The 20,399-nt window shown below is 39.8% G+C and overlaps 1 protein-coding gene across 2 annotated transcripts in view; it reads left to right on the top strand.

The window, feature by feature from the left end:
- The window catches only part of MINDY2 (MINDY lysine 48 deubiquitinase 2), a 102,235-nt gene that overhangs the window by 26,665 nt on the left and 55,171 nt on the right, over positions 1–20,399 (top strand). For both annotated transcript variants that reach the window (XM_010339609.2, XM_003928980.3), the window contains exons 3-4: positions 8,693–8,757; positions 18,097–18,255. In XM_010339609.2, the coding sequence (XP_010337911.1) occupies positions 8,693–8,757; positions 18,097–18,255 (224 nt within the window). The remainder of the gene's footprint in view (positions 1–8,692; positions 8,758–18,096; positions 18,256–20,399) is intronic.

Genomic DNA, 20,399 nt, shown 5'->3' on the forward strand with positions numbered 1-20,399 from the left:
GACCAGCTGGCATGGTGTTATGGCTTTTCCACTCACATTCAGCTGCCATGAGTCCAGGCCTGAATAATGGGAGGGCAGGATTTAACCAGAGCTGGATTTTTGCCTGAGGAAGGTGTTGAAGAAAGAATCTAGGGTATGTTGCTCTACATGTTGCCAGTGGTGGGGCCAGAGTTGTGCATTGGGTGAGGAGGGGAGGAATCTAAGGTATGAAAATGGGTATAGACAGTGATTGTAATGACGGGCCATAGAATTTAAGCTGCATACCTGGAACCAACCCAAATGCCCATCGACGATAGACTGGATAGGGAAAATGTGGTACATATACACTATGGAATATTACGCAGCCATCAAAAACGATGAGTTTGTGTCCTTTGTAGGGACATGGATGAACCTGGAAACCATCATTCTCAGCAAACTGACACAAGAGCAGAAAATCAAACACCTCATGTTCTCACTCATAGGCAGGTGTTGAACAATGAAAACACATGGACACAGGGAGGGGAGCACTACATGCTGGGGTCCATTGGGGGGAAATGGGGGAGGGACGGGGAGGTGGGGAGGTGGGAAGAGGTAGCATGGGGAGAAATGACAGATACAGGTGAGGGGAAGGAAGGCAGCAAACCACACTGCCACGTGTGTACCTATGCAACAATCTTGCATGTTCTTCACATGTACTCCCAAACCTAAAATGCAATTAAAAAAAAAAAAAGAATTTAAGCTGCATAAAGAGGAAATGATGTAACCATGTTGAAGGAAAATGTAATGAGATTAATGGATTTTAAGTCCTGATTCCTGAAAGAGCTGAGGAATTTTTTATAATAATGAAACTGTATTACCAAGGGAAATGAGTTTCTTAGATAAAGTAGAATAAAAGAGGTAGGGGTGTGTGTGTGGTGTGTGTGTGTGTGTGTGTGTGTGCGTGCGTGTGTGTATGTGTTTAAGAATAAAAAATTTTGTTGGAGAAGAAGTCAAGAACAGAGAGACAGAGAGGCAGGGTATTAGAAGAGATATCCCCATGCATATTGAAATTACCAAAAATTACTGGATTTGTGTTGGGGAAATATAGTGAGCTAAGAATAAAGGGGATTGCCTGAAGGTCAGTAGGTAACTGCAACAAGTTGCATGGATAATTATCTGAGTTTTAAAAGTGAGGAGTTGAGGGAGGAAGTGGGGAGAGAGTGACAGTAAGGAGCAAGTGAGTACCTATTCCATTTTGAGGCTCACTGGTAAAAGAAGGATGAGAGAGAACAGAACTATCACTTGAGAGAACTGCATTGTCATCAAGACAGAGCCCAATTTTCAGATAAGGTGAAGGGAACATTCAGAGAAGTTGAAAACCTAGGGAATTTGCTAATGGCAGACTGTGAGTTCCAGAGAACACTGAAATCTAAGATAAGAATTTAGGAGTCCTCAGTATAAAAATAGTATTTAAATCTGTGGAAGTTGATGAGATAATAAGGAGAAAAGAGAAGAGGGTCCAGGATTGTCTCCTGAAGTTTCCCAGCATGCAGAGATTAGGTGGAGTAGTGTTTCAACTTTCTTTTCATTATCGTCTTTCTGAGTCTGCCATTAGCAAATTCCCCAGGTCAGGCGTCCCCAAACTTTTTACACAGGCGGCCAGTTCACTGTCCCTCAGACCGTTGGAGGGCCACCACAGACTGTGCTCCTCTCACTGACCGCCAATGAAAGAGGCGCCCCTTCCTGAAGTGCAGCGGGGAGCCGGATAAATGGCCTCAGGGGACCCCATGTGGCCTGTGGGCCGTAGTCTGGGGACGCCTGCCCTAGGTTTTCAACTTCTCTGAATGTTCCCTTCACCTTATCTGAATATTTGGCTCTGTCTTGATGACAATGCAGTTCTCTCAAGTGATAGTTCCGTTCTCTCTCATCCTCCTTTTACCAGTGAGCCTCAAAACGGAATAGGTACCTACTTGCTCCTTACTGTCACTCTCTCCCCAGTTCTTCCCTCAACTCCTCAGTTTTAGAACTCAGATAATTCTACCCATCATCCATGCAGTAATGGCTCACTTCAGGAACTTTTAATACTGTAGATAAATTGTATGTGTTTTTATGTACTGTATGTGTCCCTTTGAAGGCTATAAACCATTATAATATTTAAGATTTTTTTTTTTTTTTTTTTTGCCACCCTCTCTTTTGCGTCAAGAACCAGTTTTTGCCCCTTTAGGTGCAGCATCACCCTTGCTAAAATGCATGAAGTAGAGGACAGAGACAGTGAAAACGCAGCTGCTAATAAAGGAAGAAGGCCAGGAGAGAGTGGTAGAATGAAGCAAAGAGAAGGTGAAGATTGTTAGAAGAAAGGAGAAGGGATATTGAATAGTATCTGGGAGATATGGAAGTAGAGACTCAAGGGCAGAAAACTTTTGAGAAGTTTGGTTAGAAATGGGTATGGGAAGTGGGTGAGGAGTAGGAAATGTTGTTTGCTTCAGGCTTTGAAGTATAGTTAGCATCTATGTTGTTGTAAAGAATTGGGAAGGTTGTTTCAGGGCTAGGTGGAAACTAGGTTAACCTCAAGCTAGAGGAGGAAATATATAAGGCATATTGAAGGAACAGTGAATGAGTCTAATTTGACTATAGTTGGTAAATATGCATGTTGTATGATCGTTAGAGGAATAGAGATTGGATTAGGTCGGTTGTGGCAAAAAAGTCTTGTGAGCCCGGGCAGGGAGTTTGAATGGGCTATAATAGGATGCTTAATCTATTTTAGTTTCCTAAATGGGATAGTAACAAGTTAAATGTAGTTTTATTTTGTTTTGTTTTTTGAAACTGGGTCTCACTCTGTCACCCAGGCTAGAATGCAGTGGCACAATCTTGCTCACTGCAGCCTCCGCCTCCCAGGTTCAAACGTTTCTCCTGCCTCAACCTCCCAAGTAGCTGGGATTACAGGCATGCACCACCATGCCCAGCTACTTTTTGTATTTTTAGTAGAGACGAGGTTTCCCCTTGTTGGCCAGGCTGGTCTCCAGGTGATCTTCCTGGCTCAGCCTCCCAAAGTATATGGATTATAGGCATAAGCCAGTGCACCTGGCCATTTATATATAACTATAAATATTTTAAATAATGAGTTACACGTATTTCTGAGTCCTGTTTCCTGTCCAGCTCTTCTATGTCCTTACACTCTCCACACTACTTTCCCTGTTCTCAGATGCAATTGTGTAAGGCAGATGAGTCAAATTGAACTCATTTACTGTTCCTTCTTAGGTCATTACTATATGTCACGTAAACCTGTACTAAAGAATATAGTTAGTCGCCACTAGGTATATGTGGCTATTGAGTACTTGAAATGTGGCAGTGTGAATTGAGATGTTCTGTAAAATATACACCAGATTTCAAAAATTTGGTTAAAAAAGAACATCAGTAATTTTAAAATATTGATTGTTGAAATGTTCATATACTAGGTTAAATAAAATACATTATTAAGTTTAATTTTGGCCAGGTATGATGGCTCATACCTGTAATCCTAGCATTTAGAGGGACTGAAATGGGCAGATCTCTTGAGCTCAGGAGTTCAAGACTAGCCTGGGCAACGTAGGAAAACCCTGACTCTACAAAAAATTTAAAAATTAGACATGTGTGATGATGCTTACCTGTAGTGCTAGCTACTGGGGAGGTTGAGGCAGGAGGATCACTTGAGCCTGGAAGGTCAAAGCTGCAGTGAGCTATGTTTATGCGAATGCACTTCAGCCTGGGTGACAAAGTGAGACCCTACCTCAAAAAAATAAAAATAAAAATAAGGAGAAGAAGAAAAGATTAGTTTTACCTGTTTAACTTTTATTAGTGTGGCTACTAGAAAATTTAAAATTACATTTGAGCTCATATCCGTGGCTTGCATTGTATTTTCATTGGACAGTGTTCAGTTAAACTATGCTGCCACTCCATAGCTCTTATGTTCATTTTGGCTCTACTTTCTGTGCTGTCACAAGTCGATTCCATTTACCTAACCTCCTCCCTGCTTGTTATCACTAGCATGCTGCTTGACTTTGTCTGCATACCTTCCGAGACAAAATGAGGTATTTGGCCATGTTCTGCAAATGAAGAAATACAGTTGTGGTGACAGAGAACCGATAAGCAGAGTCATAAGTACAGGAGTACTAATAGTACAAAGGATGAGATTGGTGCAAAAAAGAAACTATCGTAACATTGTGATGCCTCTGTTTTACAGAGGAGGAAACCAATATGCAGAGGGGTTAATGTGCTATCTGCATCTGGGCACCTTGTATGATTTAAGGACTGCTGAAAAGCTCATATACTCAGAAATACATCCCTCTTACCCCTCTACCATTCCAAAGCGTTTTTGATATAATATTTGAAATTTCTGCCGGGCGCGGTGGCTCAAGCCTGTAATCCCAGCATTTTGGGAGGCTGAGGTGGGTGGATCATGAGGTCAAGAGATCGAGACCATCCTGGTCAACATGGTGAAACCCCGTCTCTACTAAAAATACAAAACATTAGCTGGGCATGGTGGCTCGTGCCTGTAATCCTAGCTACTCAGGAGGCTGAAGCAGGAGAATTGCCTGAACCCAGGAGGCGGAGGTTGTAGTGAGTCGAGATCGCGCCATTGCACTCCAGCCTGGGTAACGAGCAAAACTCCATCTCAAAAAAAAAAAAAAAGAAATTTCCTCTTCTTGTGTTTTTCTTTCTTTTTTTTGCTTTTTTAACCCAGCAACTTTTTTTTTTTTTTTTTTGAGATGGAGTTTTGCTTTTCTTGCCCAGGCTAGAGTGCAATGGTGCTATCTTGGCTCACTGCAACCTCTGCCTCTTGGGTTCAAGCAATTATCTCACCTCAACCTCCCTAGTAGCTGGGACTACAGGCGTCCACCACAAGGCCCAGCTAATTTTTATATTTTTAGTAGAGACGGGGTTTCACCTTGTTGGCCAGGCTGGTCTCAAACTCCTGACCTCAGGTGTTCCGCCCGCCTTGGCCTCCCAAAGTGCTGGGATTACAGGCTTGAGCCACCATGCCCAGCAATCCTGTAAATATTTACTGAGCATGTACTGCGAGCTAGTTATTTAAAGGTGTCAAAAAGTAGTCAATGTCGCTGCATGAAAGTGTACTCTAACCACAAAAATGTCAGCATGGTATTTTTCTTCGAAAGAGTAATAAGAAATATAGTTAACATACTTGTTATATGAAATATATCTAACTCTTAGCTAGCAAAGCCCTGAGGAAGCAGAACATAGGACAGAGAATTTTAATTAGGAAAAAGATAAATTGGTGAGGAAATATCTAGGGCTGGTGTAGCTAAAGAGGTTTGGGAATCACTGGTGATAGGACTTAGCTACTAGGGTCAGCATAAAAGTAATATGATTTTAACAGGAGGTGGGGGAGAACTGACAAGAGCGATGTAAGAAGAGAAATTCTGAAAGCTCTGCCACACAAAAAGTAAATTTTATTCAGGGCCAATCCTGCAAGAACAAATTGTTTAATTTTCTAAGCTATTTAGATTTTCTCCTCTTGAGATTATTCCATTTCTCTGGAGAAACAAGAGATGTTTTTGAGTTAAAAAGCAAACACTAGTAAAGGGATTGTAAGAGGAACTAATAATTGCTTTCCTAATGCCTAGCTGAAGTACCCCAAGGAAATGGGAATTTTGATTGGCGAAGGTTGGATAGAGGAGAAAGATTGAGTTTCAATCTGGAAATTTCTGTTACTAGAATATGAGAGCAGAGCCATACATGGGCATGGCTTTTTGGGGGGCTTTGGCAGAGAGAATGAAACACAATATCTAGTCTAATAAAGTAAGGTGGGGAAGAGATGTAGGTAAGAGGCAGGAAATGGGCAGGAATATGAAACTCAGCATAAACTGTAATGTACATTGTGACTTCAGTCATCTGAAATTAGTATGATGATGAGACTGGCATAGTATAAAGAAAATAGTAGAGATGGTGGCATTGTCTGACTTTAAACAAAATTATTTTATCTTCGTGGCTCATGCCTATAATCCCAGTACTTTGGGAGGCCTAGGCGGGTAGATCACCTGAGGTCAGCAGTTTGAGACCACCCTGACCAACCCATTTTTTATTGGAGATGGGTTTGAAACAAAATTTAGTATTGTATTTTTTATATTTTGTATTTTTTATATTTTATATAAAATATATTTTATATATTCTATTTTTATATTTTATATTTTGAGACCACCCTGACCACCCCATTGTATTTTTTAGTAGAGATGGGTTTGAAACAAAAATTAGCCAGGTGTGGTGGCACATACCTGTAATCCCAGCTACTTGGAAGGCTGAGGCTGGAGAATTGCTTGAACCCGGGAGGCAGAGTTTGCGATAAGCCGAGATCGTGCCACTGCACTCCAGCCTGGGCAAAAAGGGTGAAACTCAAAAAAAAAAAAAGAAAAATTATTTTATCTTTTGAATATAAATATGCTATAAAGAGAGGTCAGTGTTGAAGCATTTTAATTCCACCCAGAGTTGACTGTATTTCCTTTTTTCCAAATGTTCACCTGGTATAAGCTAACTTATGCCAAACCACCTCTTCCAATTTTTGGCCTAATATAGCTGTCAGATTTTTGTTTCTTGTTTTTTTTGTTTGTCTGAATATCCCACTAGTATCAAGACCTTATGAATTCTTTCTTTGAAATGTTTTCTCTTTCTATATACTGATAATTCATAACCTGATTTATCTGCAAACTGTATCATTATTTGTCCTCTAAGTTAGCCTACATATCAGTGTACTTTTCTTAAAGCATCAGTTTCATCCTTTACTCCTCTCCTTAAAAGTATAAAGATCCCTGTGATCTTTCACATGCAGCCAAATGTATCATCATATTATTTAGGATTTTCTAAAATCTGTTCAGATTTACTCATTCAGCTTTGTTTGCTGCTACTTTACAGTATAAATCTTTTGTATTAAATCTTCTTATAAGCTATCCATGTGACTTGATCTTTCTTATATGTGCTTTCTCCATTCATTATTCCCCTCAAAAGATGCTTTTTCTCCCATTGCCATTCCAAGTTATGCTTTTTTTTTTTTTTTTTTTTTGAGACAATTAACCAGGTTTGGTGCATGCCTATAGTCCCAGTTACTCAGGAGGCTGAAGTGGGAGGATCACCTGAGTCTAGGGAGGTCAAAGTTGCAGAAAGTCATGATCATGCCACCGCACTCTAGCCTAGGTGACAGAGAAAGAGTCTGTCTCCAAAAAAAAAAAACCCAAAAACAAAAACAAAGAGTCTTCTAAAATTTGTATTATCAGTTACATCAATAAGTGTAGATCTCACAAAAAAATCAGTTGACTAGTTGTGTGGAAGGGTAGAGACAAATTAACCAGTTGACAAGATTTTTTAAATAAAATTTGTTTTTGTTTTTGAGACAGAGTCTCTCCCCATCACCCAGGCTAGAGTGCAGTGGCCGATCTTGGCTCACTACAACCTTCATCTCCTGGATTTAAGCTATTCTCCCACCTCAGCCCCCCGAGTAGTTGGGGCTATAGGTGCTCATCATCACACCTGGCTAGTTTTTGTATTTTTAGTAGATACAGGGTTTTACCATGTTGACCAGGCTGGTTGTGAACTCCTAACCTCAGGTGATGCATTCTCCTCAGCCTCCCAAAGTGCTAGGATTACAGGCATGAGCCATTGTGCCTAGTCCAGTTTAGCTTTTACAGTTCAATAAGAAAAGACAAGCCAGGTGTGGTGTCTAATGCCACTAGTGCCAATTCTTTGAGAAGCTGCAACATGACAAAACCCCATCTCTTAAAAAGAAAAAAAAAAGATAATTATTTAGGTAGAGAATTCAAAGAAAACGAAATATATACATATAGTTAAGACATAATTTGAAAGGTAATACGTAGGTTATGCATAGATTTAAAAGTGTTAAAATTGTGATCCATGTTTTCAAAAGGTACCATGTATATTTAAAAGTTGCCATGTATACCAAAGGTTATGTATATATTGAAAAGGTGATATAAAATAAAAAGTTTTATATAAAAATATCATCTTTTTAAATGCACAAAAAAAAACTTTTTTTTTTTTTTTTTTTTTTTTTTTTTGCAGTGGAGAATTGCTCCATTGCCCAGGCTGGAGCACAGGGGTGCAATCTTGGCTCACTGCAACCTCCACCTCCCAGGTTCAAGTGATTTTTCTGCCCTAGACTCCCGAGTAGCTGGAATTTACAGCTGCCTACCACCACGTCCTGCTAACTTTTGTATTTTTAGTAGAATCGGAGTTTACCATGTTAGCCAGGCTGGTCTTGAACTCGTGACCTTGAGTGATCTACCCACCTCGTTCTCCCAAAGTGCTGGGATTACAGGCGTGAGCCACCACATCCAGTCAGATGCCAGAGAAATTTTTTTTCACCTCTCAGGGTTGCAGACATTTAGAAGACTGATAATACCCATTGTTGGTGAGGTGATTGGAATTAGTTATATCGTTGACAGCAATGAAATTGGTACAACCTTTGGGACCTTTATACATAATAATATGGAATGATGCTGAAATACATTATAAAATCAGAAAAGTTCAAAAGCACTGTAGTATGTACATTAAAAACATGTGAGGTGACAGCAAATAGTTAACATTTACTTTCTCTGGGTAGGTTTGAGAAGTCAACTTTATATGTCAGCCATAGCTTCAGTGTTTTAACATTTATAATTAAAATCTATTATTTTTGTAATCAGAAAAAAAAAATTTTTTAAAGGCAATTTCACAATTTTTTTTTTTTTTGCAGGAGATTACATGCTTGATGCAAAGCCAAAAGAAATTTCAGAAATTCAACGTTTAAATTATGAACAGGTAATCAACACAATTTTTGTTAAAGTATAATTTTAAAGTTTAAATATATACATTGGTCTCTATCAATAGCTGGCAGCCTTTTTCTATAAAGGATTAGATAGTAAACACTTTAAACTTTGCAGCCTACATGTGGTCAGTCTCTATTACATATTCTTTGTTTTCTTTTTTAATAACTCTTTAAAAATAAAAAAGCCATTTTTACCTTACAGCCAGATTATCATTCTACAAATCTATGTAGAATGATAACCTGGTATTTTTTCTTTTTTTTTTTCTCATTCCTTGACAGATCAAACATTGTGTTTTTCTTGAAAAATTGACTTCCAGGTGAATTTGTCATTGATTCATTTTTCCTCGTTTTATTTATATTTTACAATTAAGTTATATTCAGAAGAAAGTTGAACAAATCATGTGTGTATCATTAGGACAAATTTTGCCATTTGATAGTTTCAGTGTTCACATTTCTTGGCATGTTATTTTGAGATCCTGTTCCACAACGTAGGAGGTATCACTAGGCTCAAAATTATTAGTGCTGGAAAAAAGCAAGCAGAGCTTCATTTTCTTCAGTATTCTTCCTTTACTTGGCAGTAGAAGGCAAAAAGGAATTAGCTTCTTAGAGTGGAAGGAAGTATTAGCCAGGGAAGAAAGAGACATGATTGGAACCTTCATATTTACTTTCAAAGCAACCTTTTTAACATACTTTCACGAGTATTAAATTTGCAATAGGAAAGCATATCTTATTTCAGTATTGCAAAATTTCTTGAATTTGATGTTGAAATAATCTAGTCCTGATGGAATTTGAAAAATCAACAACTTACATTGCATCATTTTATAAAATAGGAAATCTAGGCCAGATGCGGTGGCTCACACCTATAATCCTAGCACTTTCGGAGGCCAAGGTGAGTGGGTCACTTCAGTCCAGGAGTTCAAGACCAGCTGTCCAACATGGCAGAGCCCCATCTCTACTAAAAATACAAAAATTACCCAGGCGTAGTGGCACGTACCTGTAGTCCCAGCTATTCAGGAGGCTGAGGCATGAGAATTGCTTGAACTAGGGAGGCAGAGGTTTCAGTGAGCCAAGATTGTGTTACTGCACTCCTGCCTGGGTGACAGAGGGAGTCTCTGTCTCAAAAAATAATAAGAAAAATAAGAAGAAGCAGCTAAGAAGAAGATAGGAAATCTAAAGTTAAAGCCAAATTTGTATTCTAAGTCATTTAAATTTTGTCAGGGGAATTTGTATCTTAAAACAGTGATATTCAAACTTTTTTTTTTTTTTTTTTTTTTGAGACGGAATTTCGCTCTTGTTACCCAGGCTGGAGTGCAATGGCACAATCTCGGCTCACCGCAACCTCCGCCTCCTGGGTTCACGCAATTCTCCTGCCTCAGCCTCCTGAGTAGCTGGGATTACAGGCACACGCCACCATGCCCAGCTAATTTTTTGTATTTTTAGTAGAGACGGGGTTTCACCTTGTTGACCAGGATGGTCTCGATCTCTCGACCTCGTGATCCACCCGCCTCGGCCTCTCAAAGTGCTGGGATTACAGGCTTGAGCCACCGCGCCCGGCCTGATATTCAAACATTTTTAGCAATAGAAACCTCTTTTCAAGTGAAATCTTATCTCAGCTTCCAATATGTAAAACCAGTACATGTATAAAGTAATAAGGTTCAATTTATATCATATATTTATCAAATTTATATCATTTCTTACTGAAATCATGAACCTATTTTAATAACAAAACTTAAAATTAGGGACTGTAGATGATAGTTGCAGTCTGATATCAAACTCCAAATTTATTTTACTTTTGTTGCCTAATTCTGAGAAAATCTTGACAGAAAGGAGAAAATCTTGATTTTCGTGTTTGCAGTTGCTGGGGGTGGTGGCTCATGCCTGTAATCCTAGCACTTTGGGAGGCCAAGGCAGGTGGATGGATTGAGCCCAGGAGTGAGACCAGCCTCTACAAAAAGTACAAAACATTAGCTGGGCATGGTTGCAGATGGCCATAGCCCTAGCTACTTGGGAGCCTGAGGTAAGATGATCACTTGAGTCCTGGAGGCAGAGATTGCCGTCAACCAAGATCATGCCACGGCATTCCATCCTGGACAACAGAATGAGAACCTGTTTAAAAAAAAAAAAAAAAAAAGAAAAAGAAGAAGAAAGAAAAGTGTTGGTAGCCAGTCACAGTGGTTTGCAGCAGTAATTCTATCTACTCAGCTTCTCAGGAGACTGAGGCAGGAGCATTCCTTGAGCTTAGGAGTTCAAGACCAGACTGGGTGATATAGTGAGACTCAATCTCAAAAAAATAAGAAAGAAAGAAAGAAAAATAAAAATGTTTGCAAATGTTATCAGCATTTTAAGTCCATCTTGCAGTTTTGGAATACACTCCTATTACAGTGATCAAGATCCTAGAAAAGTGATTGGAAGTATTGGCTCAAAGTTAAAACAAAGGATATCTAACAACTGCTTGCATTTGTCATAAACATATCAGTCAAAAAGTATCCTGCTTTTAAAATAAAGACTGAAACTATACAATGTTATTATTACATTACTATTAGTTTTGAAAATAGTGTATGTCAAGCTTATGGCTGAGTCTAAGCTAGTGTGTATTGTTCCACAATTGTGATGTAATAGTGTTTTTTTTTTTTTTTTGAGGCAGAGTTTCACTCTTGTTACCCAGGCTGGAGTGCAATGGCACGATCTCGGCTCACCGCAACCTCCACCTCCTGGGTTCAGGCAATTCTCCTGCCTCAGCCTCCCAAGTAGCTGGGACTACAGGAACGTGCCACCATTCCCAGCTAATTTTTTTTGTATTTTTAGTAGAGACGGGGTTTCACCATGTTGACCAGGATGGTCTCGATCTCTTGACCTCGTGATCCACCCGCCTCGGCCTCCCAAAGTGCTGGGGTTACAGGTTTGAGCCACCATGCCCGGCCCTTAACAGTGTTCTTTTTTGTATACTTTTATGTGAGCAGACCTCTTCAAACCTGAATTTAGAAAGACCAACACAGAGCTGCAATATTCCCAACTAAATCTCTTTACGAGAAGTTGTAAGCATAGAGCGAATTTTTTCCAGTTTTTCCTAATAATAGACATCCTGAGAGTCCTGACAGTACCAGAAAACATGATATGTGTGTATGTGTTGGGGGGAGGGGGGTCATAACAGATTTTTTTTTTTTTTGAGACAGAGTTTTGATCTTGTTGCCCAGGCTGGAGTACAATGGCATGATCTCAGCTCACCGCAACCTCTGCCTCTTGGGTTCAAGCAGTTCTCCTGCCTTAACCTCCGAAGTAGCTGGGACTACAGGCGCCCACCACCCTGCCTGGCTAATTTTTGTGTTTTTAGTAGAGATGGGGTTTCACTTTGTTGGTCAGGCTGGTCTTGAACTCCTGACTTTGTGATCCGCCTGCCTCAGCCTCCCAAAGTTCTGGGATTACAGGCGTGAGCCACTGCGCCTGGCCTCATAACAGATTTTTTAATGACTGCAAATATATTCTTAAAATGTATTTTGCATTTAAATTTAAAGTATTTCACCATATTAAAGGTTGTTTTGAAAAGAGTTGTAAGAAACAGCTTAATTACTGCCTTAAAGGATCCAGTAGTAATCCCTTCCTGTGAGGTAAGCAACCATAGCTCACATTTATATTTTATAATAGTAAGTATTATTTGCAATTGGGAACAAAGTGGCAAAATACTTAGCCAAGAGTTTAAAACCCTTTTATAATAAGTATGTTTCATTTATCAGTTGTTGTTTTTTATTAAGACAGAGTGTTGGCCAGGCATGGTGGCTCACACCTTTAATCCCAGCACTTTGGGAGGCCAAGGCGGGCAGATCACAAGATCAGGAGATCAAGATCATCCTAGCTAACGTGGTGAAACCCCATCTCTACTAAAAGTCCAAAAAATTAGCCAACCATGGTGGCACACTCCTGTGGTCCCAGCTACTCGGGAGGCTGAGGCAGGAGAATCCCTTGAATCTGGGAGGCAGAGATTGCAGTAAGACAAGATCACACCACCGTACTCCAACCTGGTCAATATAGTGAGATGCTGTCTCATGGGAAAAAAAAAAAAAAAGACAGAGTCATGCTCTGCTCACAGGCTGGAGTGCAGTGGTACAATCTCAGACTACTGCAGTTTCTACCTTTGAGGTTCAAGGGATTCACATGCCTCAGCCTCCCAAGTAGCTGGGATTACAGGCATCTGCCACCACTCCTGGCTAATTTTTGTTTTTGAGACGGAGTCTTGCTCTGTCACCAGGCTGGAGTGCAGCGGCACCATCTTGGCTCACTCAGCCTCTGCCTCCTGGGTTGAAGCGATTCCCCCGAGTCAGCTCCCAAGGAGCTGGAAGGTGTGTGTGCCACCATGCCCAGCTAATTTTTTTTTTTTTTTTTTAAGTAGAGACGGGGTTTCACCATGTTGGCCACGATGATCTTTTTTTTTTGAAACGGAGTTTCACTCTTGTTACCCAGGCTGGAGTGCAATGGCACGATCTCGGCTCACCGCAACCTCCGCCTCCTGGGTTCAGGCAATTCTCCTGCCTCAGACTCCTGAGTAGCTGGGATTACAGGCACGCGCCACTATGCCCAGATAATTTTTTGTATTTTTAGTAGAGACGGGGTTTCACCATGTTGACCAGGATGGTCTCGATCTCTTGACCTCGTGATCCACCCGCCTCGGCCTCCCAAAGTGCTGGAATTAGAGGCTTGAGCCACCGCGCCCAGCCACCAGGATGATCTTGATCTCTTGACATCATGATGATCCACCCACCTCATCCTCTCAAAGTATTAGGATTATAGGTGTGAGCCATACAGCCCAGCCAGTTTTTTTATTTTTAGTAGAAACGGCATTTCACCATGTTGGCCAGGCTGGTCTGGAACTCCTGGCCTCAAGTGATCCACCTGCTTTGGCCTCCCAAAGTGCTAGGATTACAGGCATGAGCTACTGAGCCAGCCTTTGTTTGTTTGTTTGTTTGTTTGTTTGTTTGTTTGTTTTGATAGGGTCTCACTCTGTCACTTGGGCTGGATTGCCATGGTGTGATCATGGCTTACTACAGCCTCAAACTCCTGGGCTCAAGTGATCTGTCCACCTCAGCCTCTCACAGTGCTAGGATTACAGGCATGAGCCACTGTGTCTGGCCTGTTTTGTCAAGTTATCTGAAGATACCAAATGGTGTTAATTTAGTTGTTTTAATACTAAATAGTGGAGAATAATTGTAGCAAATATATGATAGTATAAGCATGAGCCTGGAGCCATTAGAAATCATATTGCCAGGCCAGGCGCGGTGGCTCAAGCCTGTAATCCCAGCACTTTGGGAGGCCGAGGCGGGTGGATCACGAGGTCAAGAGATCAAGACCGTCCTGGTCAACATGGTGAAACCCTGTCTCTACTAAAAATACAAAAAATTAGCTGGGCATGGCGGCGCGTCCCTGTAATCCCAGCTACTCAGGAGGCCGAGGCAGGAGAATTGCCTGAACCCAGGAGGTGGAGGTTGCAGTGAGCCGAGATCGCGCCATTGCACTCCAGCCTGGGTAACAAGAGCGAAACTCCGTTTCAAAAAAAAAAAAAAAGAAATCATATTGCCCCTAAAGGAAATTGGGTGGTCGACAACCAAGAATTTACAAAAATAGAGGAAAGAACTGGTGGTTATAAAACTGTAATTCTTAGATTGCTCACTATTGTTACTGTTTTCTCAGATTCATCATTGCTGTAGCTTTAAGAAAAGTTCTAAAACATTTAAAGGAAAAAATGTAAGCTGATTGTTTTTAAGAGTTTAATTTTTGGGAAGGTTGAGAAAATATATTGTTTGGAGGAAACATACATAGTAGAAAGAGATGAAACTGGCAAAGGTCAAAGACTAGTATAACAATGTTATCCTATTATAATTGCATCATGAATTTAAAACATTTGAATGATTTCTCTTTACTGCCTGAACAGTCTGTTAGAATGAAATTTTATGAATTATTTCTTAAAACAGAACTTTGTAACCTAAATTTGTCTTTTTCAAATTTGAACGAGAATCCATAGTTTTAATGTAAGAAGATTTCCTTCATTTTCTCTCTTTTTAAAATCAAACCCCTCGATGTAGTCTACTGTTCCTAGTTTGTTAGCATCTAGTACAGTGTCTGATAAGCAGTAGGGATTCAGTAAAAAGTATGTGAAATTTTTTTTTTTTTTTTTTTTTTTTTTTTGAGACATAGTCTCGCTCTGTCACCCAGGCTGGAGTTCAGTGGCTCTATCTCGGCTCACTGAAACCTCTACCTCCTTGGTTCAAGCAATTCTCCAGCCTCAACCTCCCGAGTAGCTGGGACTACAGGCCCATGCCACCACGCCCAGATAATTTTTTTGTATTTATTGTGAAGACAGGGTTTCACCGTGTTAGCCAGGATGGTCTTGATCTTCTGACCTTGTGATTCGCCTGCCTTGGCCTCCCAAAGTGTTGGAATTACAGACGTGAGCCACTGTGCCCGGCCAAAAGTGTATTAACACTTATGTATTGGTTTTTCTTTGTTCTTTTGAATGTATCCTCTATATATATGTCCATATTTAATGTGTTAAAATGTTTAGAAAAGCATTTTTTTCTACTCCACAGTCATAGAAGGATAGAAAAACATTTTAAAATAGTCTTTATTACAGATTTATATGACTGTGTTTATCGAGAAAACTGATGTGGGCAGAATGATCGCTTAATTTGACAAACAAGACTTTGTGGTTTAGCCTCTGCCAGTCTCTTAGACTTCATCTCCTACAACTTTTCACTTTTATTTTGTGCCAGCCACACTGGACCCCATGCTATTCCATAGATACACTAATAAACTCATTTTTACCTCAGGGTTTTTGCAATGCTCTTTGACCAGAGCTTCCTAAGACTCAGTGCTCATTGTGATCTCTATTCTAGTGTCATTTTCAAAAAGGTCTGCCTCCCTCTCCTTTTTTCCCTCCTATTTGCACTGCCCTCTCTCCCTCCCTCTACCCTTCCTCCAGTTTCCCTCCCTCCCCCCTCCGTTCCTCTCTTTCTTCCTTCCATCCATCCATCCATCCCAGTGTATTCACTGCAAAATCGAGTATGGAAAGTGTTGAGAATTTCTATATAGCTTCTGTTCCTCCTAACCCCACACACAAAGCTTTCTCTACTATCAACATCCTGCACCAAAGTGGTACATTTATTACTGATAAACGTATAACGCCTCATCATTATCACCCAGAGTCTATAATTTATTCATTCTTGGTGTTGTATATTCTATGGATTTTGAAAAATGTATAGTGACACGTATCTACCATTACAGTATCATACACAGTAGTTTCACTGTCCTAAAAATTCTCTGTACTCTGCCTATTTATTCTTCCCTTCCCCTAGTCCTTGGCAACCACTTATCTTTTTTACTGTCTCTATAGTCTTGCCTTTTCCAGAATGTTATTTGGAATTATACAGTATGTAGCCTTTTCAGATTATCTTCTTTTCTTTACTAATATGCATTTAAATTCCTTCTGTGTCTTTTCATGGCTTGATGGCTCATTCCTATTTTTTTTTAATTGTGTTAAAAACCACGTAATATAAAATGTATTATTTTAAACATTTTTAAGCATACAGTTTGGAAGTGTTAACTGTATTCATGGTGTTGTATAACAGATCTGTAGAACTTTTTCATCTTTAAAACTGAAACTTGCCAGGCATAGTAGCTTATGCCTATAATCCCAATACTTTGAGAGGCTGAGGCGGAAAATTACTTGAGCTCAGAAATTCAAGACCAGTCTGGGCAACATAGTGAGACCCCATCTCTACAAAATATCAACTACATTAGCTGGGCATGGTAGCATGCACCTGTAGTCCCCTCTACATGGGAGGCTGAGGTGGGAGGATCACTTGAGCCCAGGAGGTTGAGGCTGTGGTGAACCATGATCATACGACTGCACTCTAGCCTGGGCAACAGAGTGACACCCTATATCTATCAGACAACTTCCCTTTCTCACTTCTTACAATTTCCTGAAAACCACCATTTTACTTTCTATTTTTATGATTTTGACAACTCTATCACATATAAGTAGAGTACAGTATTTTTATTTTTGTGACTGGCTTATTTTACTCAGCATGATATACTCAAGGTTCATCCAGGTTGTAGCATATGACAAGATTTCCTTCTTTTTTAAGGCTTAATAATATTCCATTGTATGTATATACCTCATTTTCTTTATTCTTTTGTCAGTTGTGACTAAGAATAGGTAAAGAATTATGAATAGGCCAGACACAGTGGCTCATGCCTATAATCCCAGCACTTTGGAAGGCCGTGGTTGGCAGATCACAAGGTCTAAAGATCGAGACCATCCTGGCCAACATGGTAAAACCCCATCTCTACTAAAAATAAAACAATTTAAAAAAATACAAAAATTAGTTGGGTGTGGTGACGCACATCTGTAGTCCCAGTTACTCGGGAGGCTGAGGCAGGAGAATCGTTTGAACCCAGGAGGCAGAGGTTGCAGTGAGCTGAGATCGTGCCACTGCACTCCAGCCTGGTGACAGAGCAAGACTCCATCTCAAAAAAAAAAAAAAAAAAAAATTATGAATAATGTTGAAGTTAGCATGGGTGTGCCACTATCTCTTTAAGATCCTACTTTCAATTATTTTAAATTTAACTGTAGGAGAGGCCTTCCTCTTTGACTTTAAAAACATTTGACTTTAGACTTTCCAGTCTAAAATAGGTCCTTCATTATTACTAGTCTCTACAACCTCATCTTGCTCAGTTTTTCTTACTAATACTTTACATTGTGTTATATATGTACATGTTTATCTCTCTCAATAGAATGTTAGTTGCATAAGAGCATGAAGTTTGTTTTGTTTTGTTTTGTTTTGTTTGAGGCAGAGTCTCTCTCTGTTGCCCAGGCTAGAATGCAGTGGCACAATGTCTGTGCATTGCAACCTCTACCTCCTGGGTTCAGGTGACTGCCCTACATCAGTTTACCAAGTAACTGGGACTAAAGGCACATACCACCACACCTAGCTAATCTTTGTATTTTTAGTAGAGACAAGGTTTCACCCTGTTGGCCAGGCTGGTCTCAAACTCCTGACCTCAAGTAATCCACTTCCCTTGGCCTCCCAAAGTGCTAGGATTACAAGTGTGAGCCAACATGCCCGGCAATCTAGTAAATATTTACTGAGCAACTACTGTGAGCTAGTTATTTGAAGGTGTCAACATGTAGTCAGTGGTGCTGCATAAGTGTTATCAACCATAAAAATATGTTGAATTTATTGGAGAAAATGGAAAATTAAAAGTAAATGTTCTTATACTTGAATATCTTTTGTGTTCTTGTTTCGATGTGTCTGAATTATAACTTTCCCCTTTTCTATTTTCAGAATATGAGTGATGCCATGGCAATTCTGCACAAATTACAGACAGGCCTGGATGTAAATGTAAGATTCACTGGTGTTCGAGTGTTTGAGTATACACCGGAATGCATAGTATTTGATCTTCTTGATATTCCTTTGTACCATGGGTGGTTAGTAGACCCTCAGGTAAGTCAAAGAATTTAAATTATATAAACACAAATGCAGGAAAAATGTATTAATTTGGCAAACAATTCTAAATTTATATTTTTTTGTTACTTACTCTTTTTGTACTTTTGCCTGGAATTAGCCAAACTATGAGGTTAAGAACACAGTCCTCCAGACTACCAAGTCTGCCCAAGGCTTCTGACCCCAACTACAAGGAGCTAGGGCCCAACTACAAGGTTAGAGGGAAGAGCTCATAGAAGACTACCCTTATTTTTCACACCAACCACAAGGTCAAAGGTTTCTTCCCCAAACCACCCTCAGGTTGAGTAATTCACCAGAATGACTAACAGGACTTACAGAAACCTATTATACTCACCATTACAGTTTATTACAGGGCAAAGATACAGGTTAAAATTAGCCAAAAAAAGAGACGTAGGTCAAAATCTAGGAGGGTTCCAACTATGAAGCTTCCCTTGGATCCTCAGGACATCCTACCCTCCTAGAATTGATGTATGGCAATATGCATGGAGTACTACCAATCCTGGAAGTTCACCCAACCTTTAGTTTTTGGATTTTTTTACTGAAATTTCATTATGTGGTTATGATTGACTGATTAATTGATGGCCCATGTAGTTGAACCCAGACTCCTACCCTTCCCTCCCTGGAAACTGAGCTGACACCATGTGGTTCAAGGGATCCATCATTAGTATAAACTGCAGGTGTGGCCCAAGAGGCCCATGATAAATAACACGGTCACTCCTATTGGTATGGAAATGCCAAGATTTAGAGGTTATCTCATAGGAACCAGGACAAAGGTCAAACCTCTCTTTGGGCAAGACTGCATTTATTGCACAGCTTTGAAAAGAGATTCTGTATTACCCAAAGATTTATTTTAAAAAGGCACCCCCATACATCCATCACTCTAACAGTATATTTCTAAATGTACAGTGACCTTTGGTATATTAGTCTAGCAGTCTAGACTTTGCCTCTTCTTAAGGGTATCAGGGTCCTGGCAGGAAGTAGATAACACACGTGAGGATACTGACAAAAGTTTAAGGAAGAGACTATTTACAAAGTTGTGGGCACAGTTAAGGGAAACAAGCAAGGGATGGTGAAGCATCCTAGAGCTAGCAAAGGCAGAAAACAATTGCCATTTCTAACTGTGAAAAGACAAGGAGAGGGAACAGTTAGCAGAACCCAGCAAGTAATTACTAAAGCACAGAGCTGCTGACCAGGAGAGGTGATCTTCAGGAGAGGAATACTGTTACCACCAAGCTGTGGCCCAGCAGGGAAGGAGCAAAGGTAATCCACTGTCTGACTCCTGCTTTCTGATTTCCTCCATTAGCTCCTAATGGCCAAATTCAACAGATAACTAGAGAGTAAGAATTCCAGTTGCTGCAGTCCGTAGAGGTTAGTCTCCCGAATAGAGAAGAATGGAGAGTTAATTGGAAGGATGAAAGGAAAAAATAATTTTACTATCACATACTAAATTCTTATATAGGTTAGAGTCTTTTCTTTTACATTGATCTCTGTTATTTCTATTCCTATACTGTTTTAGTATTATTTTCACTTACATTTTTCAACATAAAGTAAGATTCAGATTTCAAAATAATATTGGTTAATTATGAACTTTAAAAGAAAAAGACAAAGGAATCATACCAGCTAATGCCTTTCATATTTATTTTGTTTTATAGTATGAGGTGAGAATTTACCTTTTATATAAATTAAACTTCATTTTGAGGTAATTGTAGATTCATATGCTAGTGTAAGAAATAATAAAGAATGATCTCTTGTACCTTTTACCCAGTTTTCTCCAGTGGAAAAATTTAGTAATTTTGCAAAATTTAAAATTTGGTTATTTTAATCAAAGTCAGGAAATTGACATTACTAAGTCAAGATACATGACTGGGCACAGTGTCTCATGCCTATAATCCTAGAACTTTGGGAGGCCAAGGCAAGAGGATCACTTGAGCCCAGGAGTTCAAGACTAGCCTGGGCAACATGGCAAAACCTTATCTCTACAAAATATAAAAATTAACCAGGCATGGTGGAACATGCCTGTGGTCCCAGCTTTTCAGGAAGCTGAGGTGGGAGGATCGCTTGTGCCCAGGAGGTCGATACTGCAGTGAGCTATGATCATGCTATTGCATTCTAGCCTGAGAGAC

The sequence above is a fragment of the Saimiri boliviensis genome, chromosome 2 (assembly GCF_048565385.1).
Source record: "Saimiri boliviensis isolate mSaiBol1 chromosome 2, mSaiBol1.pri, whole genome shotgun sequence".
Taxonomy (NCBI): Eukaryota; Metazoa; Chordata; class Mammalia; order Primates; family Cebidae; genus Saimiri; species Saimiri boliviensis.